The sequence below is a fragment of the Simochromis diagramma genome, unplaced genomic scaffold, assembly GCF_900408965.1.
Source record: "Simochromis diagramma unplaced genomic scaffold, fSimDia1.1 OVJJ01000293.1, whole genome shotgun sequence".
Lineage (NCBI taxonomy): Eukaryota > Metazoa > Chordata > Actinopteri > Cichliformes > Cichlidae > Simochromis > Simochromis diagramma.
Window position 1 is genome coordinate 22874168 of NW_024386801.1, and position 25923 is coordinate 22900090.

The following is a 25923-nucleotide window of genomic DNA, read 5'->3' on the forward strand; positions in this document are numbered from 1 at the left end:
AAATCAGTGTGTATCTTAACATGTATTAAGAGTTTGGTTAAGGATTAAGAGGCACTTCTAGGGAAATATTAGAAAGGCTCACTATCGTTTGGACTTTCCTCCTCAGAACCGTGGAAAAAAGAATCTTTCCATTGAACTTTTGTTGTGATTTCCTTTCTCTTTGGATCTAATAGAGGCCACACAAACACATGAGAAATCAATGGAAAGCCCAGGTTGTACTCTTTTTAGTACATGAAGACGTAGTAGAGTAGCTCAAATAAGTCAAACGATAGAGAACGAAAACAAATATCCATCACAGAGGACATCAATGAATAGGCTGGTTCTCTGGAGGCTATTACTCTACAACCATTTCCATTAATGTTTCTCATAGAAAACACTAAATAGCCTCTATTATAGCTTTATTTCACAGACATACATAATACTGTGCTGATATATAATTTCCTATTAAATGATTTTCAGCATGTTCTAGGTGAGCAAATTGTTGTAAATCTGTTTAGTTTATTACTTAGTGGCTTCTAACAGTGTGGAATAGCAAAGATCTCCAAAAAAACCAAAATCAGTTACTTTCGATCACCTTCGTATCTTGATGAAATCTTTGCCTTAGCTCATCACTGACATCGCCCAGATTTGGTGGAAGAAAGTCAAAGTGTGATTTCAAAAAGTGCATCTTCACTGACATTCTGTCACTCATTAGCTGATGTGCTTTCATGTTATCCAAAGCTCATTGTAATTGTGTGCTCTGATTGACAAGGTTCAAGGTTCTTTATTTGTCACATGCATAGTTATACAAGTATAACACACAGTGAAATGTAGCCTGACACGCTTCTCGACATGTGCAAAAAAATTGGGGGGGGGAGGGTGTAGAGGAAAAACATTATATATATATATATATATATATGTAGTATATACATTGGGTGAATGTGCAGTAGTAGCAGCAGACAACTTGTATGAATGCTTCCCATGCCACTCATTCAGTTGACTTGAGTTTCCTTTTTAACTCATCATTAAATATCAGATCATGGATTTTTAGAACCAACAAGAACACCTTTCTTAATTTTGGCCTCACTTTTATTGAGACCAAACTTATTTATTTAAATGTTGTAAATAACATTTGTTACAGTACAGGTGAAAGAGTCTGAGTAGCAAAATGTGCTAGTTGTTGGCCATTGACCTTTAAAAATAGTCAGATTTACTGCTGCCTCAATGGTTCCCCCCCGGATTTAAAGTGGACCAGAATTGGCTGAAATCTTTTGCTTCTACAGGTATATGCTAAATGTTGGTTGTTGTGCAGCTCTCTTCATACCCTTTCACATGACATATACAGTGGCTTACAAAAGTATTCGGCCCCCTTGAACTTTCCCACATTTTGTAACATTACAGCCACAAACATGAATCAATGTTATTGGAATTCCACGTGAAAGACCAATACAAAGTGGTGTACACGTGAGAAGTGGAACGAAAATCATACATGATTCCAAACATTTTTCACATATAAATAACTGAAAAGTGGGGTGTGCGTAATTATGCAGCCCCCTTTGGTCTGAGTGCAGTCAGTTGCCCATAGACATTGCCTGATGAGTGCTAATGACTAAATAGCGTGCACCTGTGTGTGATCTAATGTCAGTACAAATACAGCTGCTCTGTGACGGCCTCAGAGGTTGTCTAAGAGAATATTGGGAGCAACAACACCATGAAGTCCAAAGAACACAGCAGACAGGTCAGGGATAAAGTTATTGAGACATTTAAAGCAGGTTTAGGCTACAAAAAGATTTCCCAAGCCTTGAACATCCCATAGAGCACTGTTCAAGCGATCATTCAGAAATGAAAGGAGTATGGCACAACTGTAAACCTACCAAGACAAGGCCGTCCACCTAAACTCACAGGCTGAACAAGGAGAGCGCTGATCAGAAATGCAGCCAAGAGGCCCATGGTGACTCTGGACGAGCTGCAGAGATCTACAGCTCAGGTGGGGGAATCTGTCCATAGGACAACTATTAGTCGTGCACTGCACAAAGTTGGCCTTTATGGAAGAGTGGCAAGAAGAAAGCCATTGTTAACAGAAAACCATAAGAAGTCCCATTTGCAGTTTGCCACAAGCCATGTGGGGGACACAGCAAACATGTGGAAGAAGGTGCTCTGGTCAGATGAGACCAAAATGGAACTTTTTGGCCAAAATGCAAAACGCTATGTGTGGCAGAAAACTAACACTGCACATCACTCTGAACACACCATCCCCACTGTCAAATATGGTGGTGGCAGCATCATGCTCTGGGGGTGCTTCTCTTCAGCAGGGACAGGGAAGCTGGTCAGAGTTGATGGGACGATGGATGGAGCCAAATACAGGGCAATCTTGGAAGAAAACCTCTTGGAGTCTGCAAAAGACTTGAGACTGGGGCGGAGGTTCACCTTCCAGCAGGACAACGACCCTAAACATAAGGCCAGTGCAACAATGGAAAGGTTTAAAACAAAACATATCCATGTGTTAGAATGGCCCAGTCAAAGTCCAGATCTAAATCCAATCGAGAATCTGTGGCAAGATCTGAAAACTGCTGTTCACAAACGCTGTCCATGTAATCTGACTGAGCTGGAGCTGTTTTGCAAAGAAGAATGGGCAAAGATTTCAGCCTCTAGATGTGCAAAGCTGGTAGAGACATACCCTAAAAGACTGGCAGGTGTAATTGCAGCAAAAGGTGGTTCTACAAAGTATTGACTCAGGGGGCTGAATAATTATGCACACCCCACTTTTCAGTTATTTATTTGTAAAAAATGTTTGGAATCATGTATGATTTTTGTTCCACTTCTCACGTGTACACCACTTTGTATTGGTCTTTCACATGTAATTCCAATAAAATTGATTCATGTTTGTGGCTGTAATGTGACAAAATGCAGAAAAGTTCAAGGGGGCCGAATACTTTTGCAAGCCGCTGTATATAAGTTAAGCAGAGAGCAAATATACAGATGTACTACGAACAAAAATGGAAAATAATCCATTCATTGGAGCTGTTTCAAGCAAGAAACTCACTGTCAGAAGTGGGATAATAAGTTCTAATAATAATATACGTTCACTGATTTTCACATTTGTTGTGTAGTTGACCTGATTTTGATCCAACTATAAATCGTCTCGAGTTGTTAAGTTGTTATCTGCTCATTCGTTCATTCATTTTTAACTGTCTGTTTGTCAGAGTAACAGAGCTGAAAGTTATTCAAAGTGCTTTCTCTCTTCTTTGTCTGTGTGTGTGTGTGTGTGTGTGTGTGTGTGTGTGGTAGAACCATTATGAGGAGCAACCTACATACGATCCAGGCTCGCGTTTTCTCCAAGAACCCACACCTGCGCTACATGTGAGTACACACACACACAAAAACTTGATTGATAATACTGATACTGAAACACTTACCGTTTTTGGGCACATACAAACCCTTTGTCCTGTCCATGCTGTACCCTGCACATATCGACTGTCTCTTTAACACAGTAACACGGGACACTTTTGAATTGGACTGATAAAAAAACCTAATAAACTAGTAGCAGAGTGTATTAATGGAAATAAACATTGTGTCCCTTTAAAGTTTTTCTAGTGTTTACAAGCAGGGAACTCTATTAAAACTGAAGCACAATTAGTGGTTTGGTGAGCAGAACAGACAGAACTTAGACTGACACATGAAACAACCACACACTCAGTATTGTGTCACAGACAGAGTGAATGACTGACCGCAACAACACCTGTCATTTCACATCTGTCACTTCTGAAAATAGCACATACTCATCACCAGTGCTTGTGTTTAGTATTGTACTCAGATAAGATTTCACTACAGTCACTACAGATATGCATTACTGTAATATATGCAGTCATCCATGGATCCATGAGTATAGGGAGTGTTGCACTGATTCCACTACCCATAAACTCCCATCACAGATTCAGATGTAGATCACATGTAGATACATTAATATTACAGCTGTCCTTATTTATGTCTCAGGACCTTGGAAAGAAAGCAACTGGACTTTTTTAAGTTTTGTGAAGATGTTTCACCTCTCATCCAAGAGGCTGCTTCAGTTCTAAAATCAAATGGTTTAAGGAGTGGCTGTTTGGTTTCGCCAAGGAATTGCATGCTGTGTGGACAAATGTTTGTGCATGTCGGAGGCATTTCCCATCTTTGTTGTGATCAGTGTTAAGGTCATTACTCAAAAAAGTAATCTATTGCACATTACTCGTTACAGTACTTATTACTCTCCAAAGAAAGTAATTTGTTACATATTACATTACTTTCTTGTTGCTTTGTAAAATGACCTGAAACATATTTACCATTTTATAATATAAACCTACAGACTATCGTCCCACATACCAACACAAATCCCTATACTATGAAGACACATACTCTTTCTCTTAGTATTTACGCATGAACACAAAGCTGACAGTCACAGCGATTCTACTTTAGAAACATGAACAGTTAGAAAGACAGACTGTTTAACCCTTGTTATTCGTTAAAGTTCAGGGTCAGACTGCTGGGCTGAGGTCAGCATTCACTCAGCTTTAACATCAGTCTGGGTTCTTGGCTAGCTGGATGCAGTTTGCACTTTACCATCACACACTTATGTTCTTGAGCAATATAAATTAGTGTGTGTGTGTGTGTGTGTGTGTGTGTGTGTGTGTGTGTGTGTGTGTGTGTGTGTTAAGAAGGTTGAAGATAAATCTGTAGTCCCACCATCCTCAGAGTGCATGACATGCAACACAGTGGCTAAGTCGTTAGTACAAAACATAAATTTGAGAATGGTAGAATATTAGTCTTATATGATCAGTTGTAGTGATTATGACACTGTGGTAGTGTGTGCAGTACTGTGAGTGAAATACTGTTTTTTTTTTTCTAATTTCATGTAATTTTTATGCTCTAAATTATTTTAAAGCAGGAAATGCTGCCAGTAAGATCTGTGATTACTGGTTTGTATAGAGAAAGGCTGACAGGAATAAGGAGGGTTTTATAAAATGAGACCTGGATTTTTATCATCACTTTCTTTCTATTTTTTACCTCTATTGTGAATCACTGGGTACAGCAAAATACATCCAAAGATCACATTTAGGCTCTTTAATGCTGTTTGTCAAACAGCATTAAAGACTCATCAGAAATTACATAAAAAAATATGTATTTTATGTTTCTTGCATGCTTTTTCTCTCCCAATCCTGAGTGGAATACTGATGAGGTATTGGATCTCAGCAGCTATGAATAATAAACACTCTTACATCACCAGCTGAAAGAAGAGGAGAGGAACAAATAGAACAAAATCAAAGAATTTGTGACCACAGAAGAGAAAAACAGAGTTTATTGTTTGTGAGCAGTGGGCATTTTGGTTTGTTGTAGCAGGAAATGGACAAGTTGATGACACTTAAAACTGAATCCCATCTAGGAAAGCTAATTGTCATGTGCACTTCATTTACTCTCACAGAATCTGAAATGAAAAGTTTTGCTGCACCTAGAACTTTGCTGGAGAAGATGGAGAATTATATTTCTTTTCTATATTGGGTGATTAGAATTAGCTAAAAGCTACAGGTGTCAGATAAATGTACTGGGAATATTCAAGCGCAGTCCTCAACAGCAGGTTTGCAGTAAATATAGGGAGTGCAGAATTATTAGGCAAGTTGTATTTTTGAGGAATAATGTTATTATTGAACAACAACCATGTTCTCAATGAACCCAAAAAACTCATTAATATCAAAGCTGAATGTTTTTGGAAGTAGTTTTTAGTTTGTTTTTAGTTTTAGCTATTTTAGGGGGATATCTGTGTGTGCAGGTGACTATTACTGTGCATAATTATTAGGCAACTTAACAAAAAACAAATATATACCCATTTCAATGATTTATTTTTACCAGTGACACCAATATAACATCTCCACATTCACAAATATACATTTCTGACATTCAAAAACAAAACAAAAACAAATCAGCGACCAATATAGCCACCTTTCTTTGCAAGGACACTCAAAAGCCTGCCATCCATGGATTCTGTCAGTGTTTTGATCTGTTCACCATCAACATTGCGTGCAGCAGCAACCACAGCCTCCCAGACACTGTTCAGAGAGGTGTACTGTTTTCCCTCCTTGTAAATCTCACATTTGATGATGGACCACAGGTTCTCAATGGGGTTCAGATCAGGTGAACAAGGTGGCCATGTCATTAGTTTTTCTTCTTTTATACCCTTTCTTGCCAGCCACGCTGTGGAGTACTTGGACGCGTGTGATGGAGCATTGTCCTGCATGAAAATCATGTTTTTCTTGAAGGATGCAGACTTCTTCCTGTACCACTGCTTGAAGAAGGTGTCTTCCAGAAACTGGCAGTAGGACTGGGAGTTGAGCTTGACTCCATCCTCAACCCGAAAAGGCCCCACAAGCTCATCTTTGATGATACCAGCCCAAACCAGTACTCCACCTCCACCTTGCTGGCGTCTGAGTCGGACTGGAGCTCTCTGCCCTTTACCAATCCAGCCACGGGCCCATCCATCTGGCCCATCAAGACTCACTCTCATTTCATCAGTCCATAAAACCTTAGAAAAACCAGTCTTGAGATATTTCTTGGCCCAGTCTTGATGTTTCAGCTTGTGTGTCTTGTTCAGTGGTGGTCGTCTTTCAGCCTTTCTTACCTTGGCCATGTCTCTGAGTATTGCACACCTTGTGCTTTTGGGCACTCCAGTGATGTTGCAGCTCTGAAATATGGCCAAACTGGTGGCAAGTGGCATCTTGGCAGCTGCACGCTTGACTTTTCTCAGTTCATGGGCAGTTATTTTGCGCCTTGGTTTTTCCACACGCTTCTTGCGACCCTGTTGACTATTTTGAATGAGACGCTTGATTGTTCGATGATCACGCTTCAGAAGCTTTGCAATTTTGAGACTGCTGCATCCCTCTGCAAGATATCTCACTATTTTTGACTTTTCTGAGCCTGTCAAGTCCTTCTTTTGACCCATTTTGCCAAAGGAAAGGACGTTGCCTAATAATTATGCACACCTGATATAGGGTGTTGATGTCATTAGACCACACCCCTTCTCATTACAGAGATGCACATCACCTAATATGCTTAATTGGTAGTAGGCTTTCGAGCCTATACAGCTTGGAGTAAGACAACATGCATGAAGAGGATGATGTGGACAAAATACTCATTTGCCTAATAATTCTGCACTCCCTGTACACTACCGGTCAAACGTTTTAGAGCACCCCAAGTTTTCCAGCATTTTGTTGCAATTCAAGTCCAATGGATAGTTTGAAATGGTACAAATGTAAGTGGTGAACTGCCAGAGGTTGGAAAAAAAAATAAGCTAAGGTTACCTAAAACTGAAAAATAATCTATATTTCAGAATTATACAAAAAGGCTTTTGTCAACGAACACAAAATGGGTCAGCAATGTAAAGCTGTTCTGCAGCTATGAAGGTTTATCAAGTCTTGAAAGCTGGTGCTACTAATTCCTACAGGTGTTCCAACTTTTCAGGATTACTTACCACCCCCTCTGTCTGCATAAGGGTTTATGTTGGAACACACTGTTGTAGCATACCCTCATTAGTATCAATTGAACATTATTGTACTGCAGAACAATAGTTCTCTGTGTTGCTACAAAAATGGCAAGAAGAAGGCAATTAACAATGAAAGAGAGACAGACCATCATAACACTTATAAATGCAGGTCTTTCCTACAGAGAAATTGCAAAGAAAGTCAAAGTGTCATGAGTCCAGTTTCCTTCACCATCAAAAGGAACTCAGAAACTGAATCAGAGGGTGAGTTTTTGAGAGTTAACAGGTGGCTCAAAGCACAACAGCGTCAAGCACAGCTTAATAGAGGTCATAGTGAGCAAGTTTCATTGTCAACTGTCAAGAGAAGACTTTGAGCTGCAGGTTTGACAGGATGAATTGCAGCAAGAAAGCCATTGCTAAGATGTCAGAATAAGACAAAGAGGCTTTTCTGGGCCATTAAACACCATCATTGGACTACTCAAGTCTGGAAGAAGCTATTACGGACTGATGAATCAAAATCTGAAATCTTTGGTTCATCACGCAGGATCTTTGTACGCCATAGAGTAGACGAAAGGATGGTTCCACAGTGTGTGGCATCAACTGTCCAACATGGAGGAGGAAGTGTGACGGTCTGGGGCTGTTTTGCTGGATCCAGGGTCGTTGACTTGTACAGAGTGAGAGGATCACTGAACCAAAACAGCTACCACAGCATTCTGCAGCGCCATGCAATACCCTCTGATATGCACCTGATTGATCAGGGGTCATCCTACAGCAAGATGATGACCCAAAACATAAGTCCAAGCTATGCCAGAACTACCTTAGGAAACAAAAGAACAAGACAGTCAGTTGAAAACATGGAGTGATCAGCACAGTCTCCAGACTTAAACCCCATCAAACTAGTTTGGGATGAACTGGACAGAAGAGTGAAAGCAAAGCAACCTACAAGTGCCACACAATTATGGGAATTTCTGCAAAAGATATGGGAAGAAATTTCTTAAAAATATTTGTTATTATTAATAGTTTTATTAATGTTAATATTGAATATTTATTTCTATTGTAGAAAGAATGCCACGGGTGTGTGCAGCTGTTAAATCTGCCAAAGGTGATTTAGAATACATTTTGGTCTATAAATTTATTCCACAATTTCTCTTTTTAACTCAAATTGCTTATTTGTACTATGCTTTCATTTCAGAGTGTAATGAAATCTTAAACTGTCTAAATTTCAATTAAAAACTGGAAAAATTGTGGTGTTCTAAAACTTTTGACCAGTAGTGTGCATTCAGTGGGCTACATATTCTTCATCACTGCTTGTGGTGTGAGTGGTAGTCTCTTTTTCAAACCGTCAGCTTCTCTTTTCTACTAATTTTTCTTCCTCTCCTCCAATTATTTTTGTTCCTCTTTCTGTTATATTCCTTCTCTGTGTTTTCTTCCACCCTCTAATTTCTCAGCTGAAAAGGACAAAGCACTATCAGCTGCTTTAATCCTATCACTATACAAAAGTTCAGATGAAAGCAAGAACATACTGCAGAACATCTGATTTAAGTGTGTGTGTGTGTGTGTGTGTGTGTGTGTGTGTGTGTGTGTGTGTGTGTGTGTGTGTGTGTGTGTGTGTGGTGGTGTTGTTGTTTTCACAGTTTTCTTATGGAAGCAGATAAATGAGATTCAAACCACTGCAGGGTGATTATTTAAATACCTGTGCTGTGTTCTATCAAAGGAGGTCAGGACAAGTAATCAATTAGTACATTGACCATAAGCTCACTAGTATTTGTTTTCAACTGAGTTCAATTTTATTTATATAGCAGCAAGTCACAACAACAGTTGCTTCAAGGCACTTTATATTTTAAGGTTAAGACACTACAATAATACAAAGAAAACTGACAGAACCCCAAAAGTCATATACCCCCTTTGAGCAAGTGCTTTGGTGACAGAGGGAAGGAAAAAGTACATTTTAACAAGAAAAAACCTCCTGTAGAACCAGGATTGGGGAGAAAATTAGAGGTCATCTGTGTCTTTGTCTTCAAGACATCCCTGCAGTTTAACTAATTGGTGTGTGTTATCTGGCTTCATGGATAGATAAAGTTATGTGTCATCTGCACAGCAGTGAAAATGTTATGCTTTAACTTTTAATGATACTGCGAAAGGGAAGCATGTATAATGTAAACAGAACTAGTCCTAGCACAGGACCCTGTGGAACTCCATAATTATCCTTGGTTTGTTCACGTACATGGAGAGTCCTCTTCACACACTGAGCCATAAGAAGATAAGAAGCCATAAGAAGACAGCCAGCAATTTAAGGAGAACATGCAGCTGTGGTAAACTCTAAATGCTGACTGTAACTCTTTGAATAAACTGCTCTTTTGTAGATGATCAGTTAATTTAAAAAGCCTTTGCTTTTTTAAAAAAAGTGGTGTAATTATTGCAACCTTAAAAGCATGTGATACATATATCTATAAAGATTGATCATATTTCAGATTAAAGAATGAATTAATGGTAGGATCTGGAGTCAAGTAGATATGTTAATGGTTTGGAGGAAGTAATTGAAGTGATTGAAAAATCACTGAGAAAAGACAATACAAGTAAATATCAGCAGTTCTTTATTTTAAAAGTGGTTGTACCTAATGACATATTTGAGGAATGGTTGGTCTTTTCTTTATAATGGTTAAAATTTTAATTGTGAAGAAATTTGTGAAGTCCTCACTATTTCAAGTTAAAGGAATACTCGGCTAAACAGAGCTCTGATTCCTTGTCAGCCTCTTTGCAGCACTGAAGAGAAACCTGGGCTTATTCCTATAGTTGTGAGGGAGTGCTATGGGCTCAAATTGTGGTCATAAATATTTTGTACTTGTAAATCAGGATTTATATGTGTAAAAAGAATTTGTGTGTGCGTAAAAAAGATTTGTGTGTGGACATATCCAAAAAATACGTGTGAAACGCTGCACTCAGGTTTCAACTTACAAGTATGGATTTTGACCCGATTTTTCTTCCTTTCAGCTGATTGGTCAATGTCACAAATCACAAATTTAACTATCGAATCAGAGAACAGATGGGTTTGGCTGTCGGAGGGGCGCTTTTCTGAACTGCAGGTCCTTGAAGGGTAATACAGTTTGAGGCTAGAGGATCTTTATATAAATATCCCATAAGGCTCATACAAGCTAGGTCCTTTAACGTTTGGTAGCTGTTGAAAGGGTACAGTTGTGGTATACCAGTGGTCAGAAACACCATTACTGTTCACATCTGCTCAAACAACTTTCATTAAGTAGGAAAATGAACCAGAGTCAATTTAAACTGACTAAACACCCTAAGTGGAATTCTGCTCTTTTATGAATTTCACTTTTCCCTCGTGTTTTGCACTCATTACAAAACATCATGTAGAAAACCTAACATCCATGAGCTTTTATTGTCACGTTGAAGTGAGGTTTCTGACACTCTCTGTTACTTTCTTGTTCTCTTTCTTAGAAACCTGTCCAAGAACCCCATGTTGACCACATTGTCCTGGCAGATCTTTGAACATCTGCCGCTTTTGGAGCTGTAAGTAGACCCATGTCTTTTTCTTAGTTCATTGCTGCTGACACACAGTAGACCTGAATACATCTGCAAGGAAATGGGTTGATGTCTTTTTCAACCGAGTTAATATGATCAGTGAATTGTGTTATGTCCTGAAATGGCACCTCAGTGGCACCTTTTCTACTCTAGACTCAAAGCACTTTAAACAACACACTTCATTCACCCATTTACAAACATTCATACAAGCAATTTTATCTACACCTAAGTGCTTTCTAGCTAACATTCATGCATTCAAACATTGCCCAAGGATATTTGGCATGCAGAATGGAGACTGGAGCAGCTAGAGATCGAACTACCAACCTTAAAGGGAACATGAAATGCTCCACACATACAGGCTAATATACACCCTTAAGCTCTGCTCTCAAAAATGAACAGTGTCTATGACGCTGGATTTAAGAAATCAGTGCCCGAAGATAAAGTTTGAAAAACATGCATAGCGCCATCTTCTGTCAGTACAACGCCACAACATGACGTCATGCGGTTGGTTGGTTGTGGCTAATAGACTTAAATTAGTTTGTTCGCTAACTAGTGACATAATCGATAACTCAAAGTAAGAATTCTTCCTTTTAACTGGCTATCCAAACATTCATTAAAACCATCAGCATAATAAACAAAGTGGAGTCGATCATGTTCGCTATAGCTGCATTTTCCATTTCATGCCATAACCTGGTGATAAATTTAGAGGTTTTCTTTGTGTTTGTTTGTTTTTTGTTAAATGCCTGCTGAACTCTGAACATTGTAATGCTGGAATAAAAACTACTTCTTGAGTAGTTGCTGTATGAAGGACAGAATGCTATATAACCTCGAGATTATGATCTATATTAACTGATAAAAATGTGCTTAAGTTTCTGTATAATCAGTTTTCATTAGTAATGTACTTTGTTGTATTGCAGTCTTTAGGATAACCATAATTTTTACTTCAGGTTAGCTGGGATAACTGATGGATGGAGGAAATTTTTCTGCAGTCATAGAAATGCTGAACATAGAGAAGGAAATGAGTTACATGGCAGATTAATAAAGGAAAATAAGAGGAATTTAAGTTTTTATATGATAGTCAGATTTACTTAATGAGGCAAATTGTTGTGATGTCCCAATCACAGGGTGATATACTAACAATGCACTATAATTTACTGTGTATACAAAGATGCAGGGAGTTCACTTCAGTAAAACCAGCATTCTGCAGAGAGAATACAAATTAGTGGTTCAAAACTCATCCAAGACCCACTAAAAGGTCTATTTCGGTTTTTTGATCAAATCCGATTTTTTTTGTCTGGTTGTTCACACTACAAATAAAATGTGACAGCAAACGCGTGCTAGTGTGAACTGTTCACGGCCCTCAAAGCGGCCCACATGAGGAAAAGAAGACGTCACACACAACGCGCTCTGTTTACAGAAGTAAAAATGGTGGCTACAGAGCTAGTAGGTGTCATAACCGACAGAATTTTGACAAATTAATTAGAGAAAGAAGGACACTGAGAAAAAAGTCAGTGCTTTAACAATGGCCTTGTTTGGAGCAGTGGCTGCTACCTCAGAGGTTTATATGGACACGGAGTCATTTAGCTTGAATAGAATTGTCTCCCCATATGTTTTTTTTCTTTCTCCCCCATATGTTAATCAAGTCCAAAACCTCAGTTTCTGTCCATTGACTTGCTCTGGCTCCAGTTTCCGCCGCCATGCTTTCTCATTTGTCTTCTCCGGCGCTGATAATCGGCTTCTGTCTTGTGTCAGTACCATAAAGGACGGATTTAATGCGACATGACCATTCAAACAGCAGTCGCTTTCTAAAACATCAGATATGTATCAGATTCAGTACCACATACGAAAGTGACCCAGGTCGGACCCAGATTGGATTTGTGCTGTTCAAACTGTCATACCATGATCGGAAATGGGTCGCATAGGATCAAAAATGTCGGATTTGATGCACTTTTGCCTGCAGTGTGAACGTAGCCTTTGTCTGATCCTGAGACACCAGCAACTTAGACTTTAAGTTCGCAGATGATACAAAGGCCATGTTTTATTACATTTTCACTCTTCTCAGTGGTTGATCCTCTTTTTGATTTTTGACTCTCTCATTTTATTATCCGAATCATTTTCAGTTTTTGAAGTTTTTTTGTGTTTTTCTTTTTGCATTTAAGTTTATAGTAGTGTATCCAGAACTTGTCTGCAATATTTTCAGAAGGTTTATTTGTTTTGGAGAGAATTGATACATATCATGCATTTTGTCTGCTTACCACAGATAGCCATGGCAAGCAGTATTTTCAATAGTGCCAACTTTTTACCCCTCCGTCATAAAAGACCGATGGTGTCATCACCCCATCAGTGGCGTAGACACCTAAATTCTGAATATGATAACTGGAGAATGCAATGTAGGAGCTTCAAATTGATACCACAAGTGCATCTAAAGAAAAATCTCTAGATGGTGCAAGACTGCATCCAGTAAAATAAATATTACATTATAATAATAGGAATATAGAAGATCAAAAAGTTTAAAGAACAGATTACAAGCTTTTGCTGATTTGGCCAATCTTATGTTTGAGGCTTTGTGAGAATAACCCAATATATTATCTCTCCCTATTTGCTTCTCTCTTATCTGTATTCTTATCTATAAAATTTCAGCATGGCAAATTTGGTAAGCGATGAACAAAAAATAGTTTTTGTACAGTGTTTTTTACAGTGTGCTCTGAGATAGGCATGAGATGATGCCATACATCATTTCCTCTGATGGTTCTCCCTCAGACACCTTAGAACATGACATTAGAAGAGAACACTGACATTCTCACTCTGGGGGATAAGGTCATGCTGCACAACCCAATGTTGAAAAACCCCAAAAGATTTTAAAAAAGAAACTGACCCAAATATGGTGTAGAGGATCATCATTGGTGATGTTGGTTTAAAGCAGAGGTTAATACAAATGTATTAAATGTTTATTCCCATAAACAAATAATGTATTGATAGTTTCCTTTTTAACATTCTCCATTTCTTTTAAGTGTAATATAGAAATGTTTTCAGACAATAATGATAACTAGTGATCAAAAGATTTGACAATGATGCACAATTATTGATATAAATATACCATTTTGTACAGAACTGGCACCAAATAAGTAGCTTTTGAGCATCAAACCGGACACATCTCCCCATCTGTTTGTAGTGCTGTAAAAAATGCAGCCGTGTATTTATTATTTAATAGCACATTTAATTCAATTTTATATAGCGCAAAACCACAACAACAGTTGCCTGAAGGTGCTTTTTAAGATAAAAACCCTACAATAATAGAAAACCAAAACAATCAAGCACTTGGCAAAAGTGGGAAGGAAAAAATTCCCTGTCAGATGAAAAAAAAACCTCTGGCAGAAGGTGCAGACATCTGATGCAAAAGACAGAAATTAATAATAACTAAGAGTAGAAAGAGGCAAGTAAAGAAGAAGCGCCCAGTGCATTATGAGAAACCCCAAGAAGCCTGGGAGGATTCAGAGTCACCTGATCCAGCCCTAACTATATGGTTTAGGAAAAAGGAACGATTTAAACCTAATCTTAAAAGTTGAGAATGTGTCTCCCTCCCACGTCTAAACTGGGAGCTGGATCCACAAAAGAAGAGCCTGAAAACTGAAGGGCAAAATATTTCCGAGCATTTTGAATACAAATTTTTCAAGTGATTTCAAATGAAGGAGCTTCAAGAAAAACCTGATAATAATGAATTACAGTAGCCCAGCCTAGAAGTAATAAATGCATGAACTAGTTTTCCCCACAGCTGTCAGACTCCTGAACTCTGCCTCCTGACATCTGACCCATGTTAACACATGGACTGGACATACACACACCCACAACCACCTACACACACAATGGACAACTGTACCCTCATACACACAATAATAACATGGACTGAACCACCACTCACAACCACTAGCACTTTATATAGCCTCTGTAGACATTATCCACATATCTCACTTATCTTAACTGCACTACTGTATAATTCTGTGTAAATAATCATTCTGTACATAATTTTTAAATCTACAACTGTTTATAACTTGCATAGTTCACATTTCTGTATAGCTGTATATCTCAGATTTCTGTATAGTTTTTCATATTTATATCCTGTTTATAACCGGTACATAGCTTGTACTCAATACAGCCTGTACATACTTATAGTTATAGCATATTCATAACATACTTCATACCGTGTACATTATAACATACCATAATAGACCCATTTCTGTAATATACTCACATATCTATATTATTGCTAATATATATTGTAATATATCTATATCATGGCTAAAGCACTTCTGGATGGATGCAAACTGCATTTCGTTGCCTTGTACCTGTGACATGTGCAATGACAATAAAGTTGAATTCTAATTCTAATTCTAGTTTTTCAGCATCCTTTTGAAACATGATATTTCTAATTTTAGAGATATTACGCAAATAGAAGAAAGTAGTCCTACAAATTTCTTTAATATGTGCATTGAAGGACATATCCTGGTCACAAAGTATTCCAAGATTCCTCACAGTGTTACTGGGCCAAGGTAATGCCATCCAGAGTAAGTATCTGGTTTCTAATAAAGTTGGGTATCATCTGTAGAGCAATGAAAATATATCCTATGCCAGGGGTGTCGAACTCCAGGCCTCGAGGGCCGGTGTCCTGCAGGTTTTAGATATCCCCCTGGTTCAACACACCTGAATCAAATGACGAGTTCATTACCAGGCCTCTCAAGAACTTTAAGATATGTTGAGGAGGCAATGTAGCCATTTAAATCGGCTGTGTAGGATCAAGAACACATCTAAAACCTGCAGGACACCGGCCCTCAAGGCCTGGAGTTCGACACCTGTGTCCTATGCCAATGAATGGAGGAAAGATTGGGTAACAAAAGGTTTTTAAATACCGTATTTTTCGGACCATAAGGCACACAGGATTATAAGGCGCATTAAGCAAAACAAAACAATCAGATAAGTCAAACTTTACTCAACTCATTCTTCTTGCTTCCTCCACTTCCGTACCATTGATTCATTAATGTTGAATTCTCTGACAGCTGCTCTATTCCCATGTATAGTATATTTTGACTAACCTCGTATTGTCTGACTGAAGTTTGGTCCGTTTACAGCATCCTGCCATGCGATTGCATTTGTCCCTAACCATCGGGAACCTTCACATTAACTTTCATCGAGTAGAAAAAAGTTGTGCTAACATAGCTGTGTCGCTAGCGATCACGTAGCACATCATTATATACCAGCTAGCTGATTTGTGCTGATGTTGGTAAGATTCCAGTAAGGCTGTCTTTCTCTAAATTTATGCCAGAAGTTTCTAAAAATATCTTAAATACAAGCTGACTCATTTATTTTAATATAATTACTTGGCTGATTCATTTCATCAGCCTGAAAATGCACAGTTCAAAGGAAATAGACCCAAATAGACCCATTAATGTTCACTGTTACACCAGTCTTTGTTGCCATGGATTCCAGGACTTCCAAACTGGAGTGTGTTCGGCTTAGGCCCGCTGGGGAGCAAGTCACCTCATGGAACATTGCACTTCTTGGTTAGATGCTAGTTCCATAGAACCTTCTTAAAAAGTTTTGAAAATGACAAACATTCTTGTTCCGCTGGCAGTGAGTCTAAAGGTGAGTATGAGATTTAGAGCATTGCTAATTCTGTCAGTGCTCTTCTCTTTTCAGGCATTTGGAGGATGTGGTGTTCACCTGTGGCTGTGAGATTCGCTGGCTGCAGCTATGGCAACAGAGAGGAGAGGCAGGTCTTAGCAGCCAGCAGTTATACTGTGCTGACAGCTACAGGAGAATATTGCTTCAAGATATGAACATCAGCAGTTGTGGTAAGCTTGTGTGGTTATATTTATACTCTAAATATACACATTTAACATGGTATTCTGACTGCTGATTCCATTTAATTGCAGCCAGTAAATCTCCAGTAGTTGATTCTGTTCATCTGGACGTAGCGTTTTGTAGGAGAAATGTTTCGTCACTCATCCAAGTGACTTCTTCAGTCTCAGCTGACTGCAGGTTTCATCTTATAAACAGTACATTTGCACAATGACTGAAACCAGCCCACTGAAGGAACATTGGGCTGGGAGGTCAGTTCCTTAATCTTAATTATGCAAATTCTCATGACCATTGATCAACAACCACTGACCAAAACCCACTGATCAAAGACCATTGATCAATGGCCATGAGTACCATTCACCAAGAGTTGGGGAATGGCTGCAATCACAGCATTGTAAGATGGCGAAAGATGTACCCTTAGGTGCTCTCCTCGATTCAGAGATGGTCTTTCCCTTTTCATGTAAATGGCCTCCTTGACTCCGCACTCAAACCAGCGTGATGTACATCCTCATCATTGAAAGAGTGTCCACTGGCCTGTAGGTGTGAATAGACTGCAGAGTCCTGGCCTGACGAGGTGGCTCTTCTGTGTTGTGCCATCCACTTCGCCAGAGGTTGTTTTGTTTCCCCGATGTATAAATCCTGGCAATCCTCCTGGCACTTAACAGCGTACACTATGTTACTCTGTTTGTGTTGGGGGACCCGATCCTTGTGGTGGACCCATTTTTGGCGCAGCGTGTTTTGGGGTTTAAAAGCCATAGATACAGGGCGTTTAGAAAAAATGTGTTTCAACTGCTCCGATACTCCTGACACACATGGGATCACTACAGGTTTTTGCTTAAGCAGCGGTTGTCCTTTTCTCCTGGATCGCCTGGAGCTTTCTTTTGGCGCCTTCCCAGCTTTGACAAAAGTCCAGCTGGGATAACCACATTTACTCAGGGCCTTCTTGAGGTGCTGTTCTTCTGCTTCCCTGGCCGCTGTGTCTGTGGGGATGGTGTTCGCTCTGTGTTGTAGCGTCCTGATGACGCCCAGTTTATGCTCCAGTGGATGATGAGAGTCAAACCTTAAATACTGATCCGTATGCGTAGGTTTACGGTACACATCAGCTTTTAGATGTCCCCCATTACTGATGGAAATCTCACAGTCTAAGAAGGCTAACCTGCCACTTTTCATATCCTCCCTGGTGAATTTGATGTGATATGAACAGAATCAGCTATTGGAGATTTACTTAGCTGGATGATTGAGCATCCATCAAGATGCAGCCAGTAAAATGATGGTCAGAGCATTTGTCTTTCTTTCAGTAATGCTGGGCATACGCTGTGCGATTTTTGGCCCATTTTGAGCCGATTTTTCAGTCGTGCGACCGACTTCATCGTGTGTCGTGCATCGTGTAGTATACATGGGTAACGAGAAGCGATTAACACCTCACGTCCAGCTCCCGATCATCAATCGTTTGGTCATAAGAAAATCAAACCTGTTTGAAATTTTGTCGGCCTCACAAAATTATCACGACTACAACAACCGTGAAAATAACTGGATGGACCTTGTTGCTCAATCACAGCTGCCTGATCAATGTTTTTTATTAGCAATTTAGCAAAGTTGATGGTGGTGGTGTGCGTGTCTGTGTGAGTGAAAGACGGAGAGGGAGAGCGAGCGACAGATTTTCTGCTATAACCTTCATGTTATGGACGCACAGTGTGAGCACTCAGGTCGCATCAGAGCCTCGGGCTGTATAGTGTGAGACTCTGCATCGTGACCTACGAACTTCTAACCCCTGCAAGTCAATCGTACAGTTTGAGCAGGAGCTGAATAACGCGACTGAAAAAAATCGCACAGTGTTTGCACAGCTTAAGTCTGTCGAACCTCATAAAATCAGCAGAGAGAAAAACTGAGCACAGCACCTTTAAACAAAAATGGATAAAAGTCACTAGCTTGAGGATGATGATGATGATTATTGTTATTAAAAGATAATAATAATAATAGTAATAATAATAATAGAAATGTTGGCAGAAATGTTTTTTACACACAAACATACACCATATATACTAGAAATGCTAGTTGGTTAAATTATTCTTATATCTTCGGTTATCAGTTACCTGTTGGTTCAAAGATCAAAGAAGAAGGCACCTGCCACTGACTGGACCTGCAGCTCCAGCAGATAGCTGTTCTTTTTTCCCCCCTTTGTACACACACAGGCACACTCTTACTAAAGTAATCAAGCAAAACACAATCGTCTAAGAATGTGTATCTCTTTGTTCTTCTTTGTTCTGTCTCTCTGTATTCATATTACCATGGTGCTGTGTTGAGATGCAAGCTGTTGCAGTAGCCCTTGTGTTTATGACTTTGCTACTTAAACACATTTTTTTTTCTCATTGGGCTTTTTTTCTTTAATTTAGGTTTTTTTTTTAACACTGGTGAGCAAGACCTGGTATTCTAAGGAGAATAATCTGTCTCCTGTCTCTTCCAGAGGAGACAATGGGCTTGCATGGGTAAAGCTAAGTGATTCGAAAATAAGAGATGTAACCTGTCCATTCCAGCTAACATCATGGGGAATGTGAGTTCCTTGAGCATAGGATAGATTAAGGGAGGGCTGATTATGACACAGAGGGACTACTGTGAGTTTAGTATGCTGTGCATCATCTAAACATGGCTGAACTCACACATCCCAGATGACAGCATTAGTGACTGAAAAATGGTGCAATCCTGGACATGTTACTATGTGGGCCAGATATTGATCTGGAAGGTGTTAGACTGCATTCATAGTACTTCTTATCGGTTATTGTTGGTGTTGTTTACATTGAACCATCAGCTGATGAAGATGCAGCATGTAACATCACTCTTTCCTCCGTAAAATGCCAGCCAGCCCTGAATTCTGGGGTTTTTATTGTTGTCACTGCAATCTCTCTTCTGACCATCTGACCATAATGTAGTCCTGCTGACACCAAGGTATGTTCCTCTTGCTTAACAACACATTGTATCTACAAGAGTTGTTCATGAGGCTGTGAAGATACTGCAGGTCTGCTTTGAGTCTGGAGCCTGGAAAGTACTTTATAATCTGCACGGAGGAGACATTAACAGTTTCCCTTGCTGCATCACAGACTAACAAAATGAACAATAAGCCTTGCATTGCTAGTGACCAAAAGGAACTACTTAATTAAAGGGTTAAATCAAACATCTTCAGGTTCGGGCACAGTGAAGAACTGAGGAGAATGCAGCATGACCAAAGGGTGAGGCAAAGGAAATGCTAGGACCCTAGGAGAGCTGGACAAGGACGTAGAAGGCCCTTAACCAATCAGTAGGACCAGTACCTCCTGCTTTGTGCAAGGAGGAACAGGATGAGCACTGCCAGAGCTACAAAATTACCTCCATCAAGCAACTGATGTGAATATCTTTGACCAAACTATCAGAAACAGAATTAGGAGGGTGGCCTCAGGGCCCAACATCCCCTAGTGGGCCCTGTCCTCACTGCCTGGCACCATGAAGCCCAATGAGCGTTTGCCATTGAGTACCAGAATTGGCAGCTTCACCTCTGGCATCGTGTGCAGATGAGAGCAGTTTAACCCTGAGCACATGTGACAGATGTGAAAGGGTCTGGAGATGCTGTGGAGAGCATTATGCTGACGGTAATGTTGTTCAGCATGACTGGTTTGATGGTGGGTCAGTGATGGTAGGAATAGGAGGGACACACAGACCTCTACATGCTAGGCAACGGCATCCTCACTGCCATTAGGTGTGGTGAGAATACGCTGGCAATTGCTCAAGGATGAAGGAATTGATACCATTGACTGGGCCCACGCTTGCCTGACTTAAATCCAATAGAACTCCTTTGGGACATTATGTTTCAGTCCATCCAATCCCACCAGGTTCCATCTGTCCTGGATCTTAGTGATGCCCTGGTCCACACTGAGCTAGGTCAATTTATTTATAATCACATTTAAAAACAAAAAGGGTTAACGAAAGTGTTGTATAAATAAAAGGAATAAAACAGACCAGGAAAATGCAGAAAAAAACTTAAGACAAACAAGAAAAAAAACATAGTGTCACATTTAAACACAAGGGCGTAAAGATATGGGTGTAAAGATAGGTCTTCAAGTGTTTAAAGGTATTAAGTGTTGGTGAGTTCCTAATTTAAAGAAGCAGACTGTTGCAAATTTTAGGTGCAGCTACAGCAATGGACTGATCTTTTCTATGCTTCAGTCTGCTTTTGGAAAACCAGAAGAATCTGATCAGCTGACCCTAAAGTTCTATTAGACGTGCATTGTTAAAATTTTGGAAAGGTGAGAGCGTGCTAATCTATTTAAAGACTTAAAATGACAAAAAATTCTAAAATGTACCGGAGGTCAGTCTAAAGAAGTCAAAAAATCGGAAATATGGTCTTACTCTATTTGCATGCACATGTCAGGAGGAGCCCCCTTCAAAATTAGTTGCAAAGAAAAGAAGACCTGACTGATTCCAAAATAAAGGCTGTTGCAGTAATCAAACCTGGATGGAATTAAGGCATGAATTTCTTTCTCGAAGTCAGGAGAGAGAGTCAGAAGGAATTTGTTGCGTACTTGAATTCAGCCCAATGTAGGTTGATCATTTTCATTTCCAACCAATGATGTGACATCCTTTTGTTCCTAACACATTATCAGTCGATATTACTGTAGATATCCAGCAGGGTTTTTTCCTCATTAATATCTGATGTTTTTACAAAGTTTTTTGAACAGTGTATTAGTGATGAGCAGTACAGTAGGAGGTGGATCAAGCACATGTGAACGATTTTGTGAAGTGTTCTTGGAGTAATCATCTGCTTCTGAATGTGAACAGCGCTAGACAACCTAGTGATCTAGTGGTCATTTCAGCAGGAAGAGGATGGCTGCATGGCCTGTGTCTGTGCTGGGACAAGGTGCTGATGTGGTGGGGCAAGTACCTGGACCTCCACAGTGACAACTTGGTGAACTTGAAACCTAACACAGTTGGAAGTTTTAGCCATTTTCAAACATTAAAAAAAAAAAAAAAAATCTCTTTGGGGTGGTATCAGATCAGTTTCAGTTTGAATCTCAGTGGTAGAGCATACCCAGGGTGGAGAGAGCAGTGATTAGAGCAGACTTTAATAGACCTGTAGCTGAAGGGAACAGAGGTGATGAGGAGGTATTAGGTAGGTATGGTGTTACGGAGAGATTGTTCAGATGATGGTGGGTTTTGTGAAAAGGATGGAAACGACTTTGGTGAATACATACTTTAAGAAGGAGGAACATAGGATAACATATTTTTCTCTTTCTCCTTCTCTGTATTCCCCTCTCAGACCTACCAGATATCAGCGTCAGCCACAGCAACCTCACAGTTGTCGAAGGTGATCAAGTAACGGCAATCTGTAATGGCTCTGGTTCACCATTACCTGAAGTGGATTGGCCTGTCACTGGCTTGCACTCCATCAATGCACAAGAGGTAGGGAGGGCATGCACAAATTCACAACTTCACAGAGAACGGACTAATCCTAGGCTTGAAATGACGGCATTCCGTAAATTGATACCAAATGACGGCAGGACGTTCCTTCATAAATAGCTTTTCTATGTCTTCTTGGTATCATTTATTGACATAATTATTACTAGAAAGAGACCACTGTACTCTTTGGATTTATTTTAAAAGTTAGCTTTAGCTACTGATATGAAGGGGTTAATTAACAAAGCTACAACAACTAATTGTTGTAGCTCAATCACTAGCCTGTTTTTTATGGGAGTTGATTTTAACAATCATGTAGAAGCTTGAAATAACTGCCTCAAGACTACTTTTAATTTAATATTAGAGTCAACAGGTTGTCCTCAAAATTAAAATAAGCTTACTCACAAGTTTAATCGCATCTTGTCCTGGGATAGAACATAAAAACTGATCATATAACAAAAAAAACCCTCCTTTTTTAATGACCATTTTTTGACAACTTTTAAATTTACCATAATCAATAGAATCAGGGGTTTAGAGCAAGGGTTCCCCACAGAGAGCCTTCTTCACCAACACATATGCCGCCTAACACTGCCCCGTCTACCGAACCAGACCCGGGGCACCCTTTTGGGGGGCTGGTCAGCTCTGTGAAGTTCAGAACGAACCAGCCGTCATAGCCAGCAAGCCCCCAAAAACTGCCTCACCTCTTTGTTAGTCTTCAGCTGTTCTACCAACCTGTCAGCCGAGGGTGGTAGACCCCGGTCCGAGCAGATTTTATGCTCAGTAATTCTGGCGACTATACTGTATATTAATACAAAAAGGATTACAAATGGAAGCAATGGTTTCTACAATCTTCATTCTCCAGCTTCGACTTTACCTCATTTCAAATAAGTCGCACTAACCCAGTTTTCTGTGCTGTCATCTGCAGCCGCCTGAAATACAATAAGAACTTCATAAACAACTTCCCTGATTTATTTTTTTTTTGTAGCTGGGATTATGCCCAACTATGATCGTGTTCTCATTGTTGGAGATTTTAATATACATGTGTATTGGCTCGCTGGTCGATGGCAGCAGACCTACTGTGCAGTCTCTCCAAGAAGGCACTGAACAAATTTTTTGTAGACCACTATCTCCAGCAGCCACACCTAACCCCTCAAAAGCCCAGGCTGCAACTAACTTGCTGCTGCATCCTGGAGTTGCAGGGCAAATGTGAAGGGCAATCCTCTGCTGCCATCTTGCTGTTTTGGAAAACTGGCGGTGATTTTCCAGAGAGAGGCCCAGGTGGTCCAGGATGGCTTTGCATGCAACAGGGAAGCTCCTTCTCGAAGCTGGTGCCAAGCTTAGGGCAGCCATCTGGTCCTCCCTCAACAAGAGCAGCAATAGCCATAGTGACCACTCCTCTGTAGGCTATTGGCATTCCTCTATCAAGTCGAGGAATGTCTGGGGATCATCCTCTGCCCCCATCCGGTGCAGCATCTCTCACAGGCCTGGGGAGGGCAGCCGTGAAGAGGACCCAGACTGACCGACCAGCGTCTCCAGGACATTGCATCTGGTGCTCAGCTTAGTACTGCAATTTTTCCATTTATTTAGTGCAGCTACACTCCAAAACTTGTGCTGTTGCTCCCAACAACTTTCCAGCCATCACTTCTCCAGCTCAGCTCACCCCCCGAGGGAATGAATTCCGGCTGCCTTGCAAGCCTCCCTGGCACCGCCTTCTGAACCCACTACACCACGCCCACTCTGCAGTGGAGCTGGAGACCACTCAGTGCCACATAGTGAGCATCCTCACTGCGTATGATGCTGGATACCATGACTACTCAGATAAAGAAACAAATCAGAGAGGTTTGAGTTGTAGTATAATTCTCAAACACACTCCTTAAAACAGATAACCCAGTAGCTCGAAAGCGTTTCCCTAATTTAGTAGATATTTATTAAAAATGTTTTGTTACTCTAAGTTTTTTTTTTTTTTTAAAAACCTTAGTAAAGAAAAGACATCTTACTACTCATCACTGATAGAGGAAAACTGGAACAAGACCAAGTTTCTTTCTTCAGATTCAGAACTCTGTTGAGCTGTGTGTTTTTAAACTAGTGATGAATTTCTTCATAAATAAAAGTATAACTAACCGCTGAGACCGTTTCTCTTCGATTGGTCTTGCTGAGTATAGTTCATTAATTGCTTCCTCTGTCATATTTAGGCTGTGTGCAGGCAGGATGAGGACCCAAACGCAAACTCACGGGAGAACAGGACTGAACTCAAAATACAGCTTTATTGCTGATGGAAGTTAAGGCGATACAAAATAATATGAAACTAAACTGGGAAGTCATAAAGGAACTGACTCACGAGGAAACACACGGAGGGGCACACAGTCATGAGGGAGAACGCGACACTGAACTGAGGGAGACATGGACATAAATACACAGAGGGTTAACGAGGGAAGTAGGAGCACACGGGGAACCCAGGTGACACTGATAATTATAGCAAGACACGGCAGGAGTAAACAACACTGACGGGAGACTGACAAAGTAAAACAGGAAGTGCACAGAGGTGCAGACAGGAGGGGAGAGAGAGACCAGACATAACGGGCTGGGGAAAACATTGAATGAAACACGAGGGGAAATGAGGGCTCACAGATACACAGAGGGGCACACAGGGGGTAATCAAATAAGGAACATTTTAACAGGACAACCTGGGAACCAAGGCATAAATAAAGAAAAATACAAGACGCATGAAAACTGAGAATGCTGGGCCAACATGGCCCAGGACCATGACATCCTCTAAACAATCAATGTTTCTATTGGACCATATTTTTGTTGCTTATGCTTGTTTATTTTATCTTGTTGTCCCTCCAGGCTAGAGTCTACGACAATACTATTCACTCCATCAACATAACCTTGGTCAATGTAAGCAGAGATGACAACAACTTCCTATTAGTATGCACTGCCACCAACATAGTGGGCATGACCAACGCTTCAGTTCAGCTAACTGTTCACTGTAAGTAGACACCACAGACACAACGTTATACACAAAACTGCACTCCATGAAAACTGTGAAAAGTAGCATTATAAATAGTTGTGGAAATGTGAGTTTGCTACTGTATCCATTTTAAGCTCTCTTCTTTTAAATATATAAATCTTAGTAAGATGCACTCATAAATTAAAACTCTAGCTTTACTTTACGAGATTGTCTTTGAGATTTCTATGAGGCAGTTAAGTGACTGAAATACTGTGGAAGAGATTACAGTTTTTCTCAAATGTTAAAACACAAAAGCCAATCCTGTAACCCAAATGACCAGTAGTCTAAACACATTTACTAAATGTAGCCACCATATTCCAGTACCATAAACACATGTCACATGAAGACACAATTCACAAAACACAACCCTCTGTACTCATAAATCTAAACACATTTTTCCTTGCTAAAACACATGTTGCAAAACAACTCTGCTCATATTCTCAAATGAAAGCCCATGTGATGCAAAATGCTTACCACAGTCAGCAATATTTGAACACAATAAACACACCTGGCGTCATTCACTACACACAATGACTCAAAATTGAAGACACTTGTTGCTAATGCTGTACCCACATGTAAAAGCAAGTTCAGAGTGCACAGTATGCTGAAGATTCCA

General features: G+C 40.0%; 1 protein-coding gene and 1 long non-coding RNA gene across 3 annotated transcripts in view; one reads left to right on the forward strand and one right to left on the reverse strand.

Annotated features, from left to right (window-relative positions):
- On the reverse strand, positions 1–25217 carry LOC120730307. The gene is made up of 3 exons (XR_005695084.1): positions 24698–25217; positions 2209–2219; positions 1–14 (listed from the first exon to the last, which is right to left on the reverse strand). It is a non-coding gene; the product is annotated as an uncharacterized LOC120730307 (long non-coding RNA).
- LOC120730306 (NT-3 growth factor receptor-like) overlaps positions 1–25923 on the forward strand; it is a 65495-nt gene that overhangs the window by 5914 nt on the left and 33658 nt on the right. For both annotated transcript variants that reach the window (XM_040026600.1, XM_040026602.1), the window contains exons 2-6: positions 3268–3339; positions 10940–11011; positions 16715–16869; positions 22161–22303; positions 25145–25286. In XM_040026600.1, the coding sequence (XP_039882534.1) occupies positions 3268–3339; positions 10940–11011; positions 16715–16869; positions 22161–22303; positions 25145–25286 (584 nt within the window). The remainder of the gene's footprint in view (positions 1–3267; positions 3340–10939; positions 11012–16714; positions 16870–22160; positions 22304–25144; positions 25287–25923) is intronic.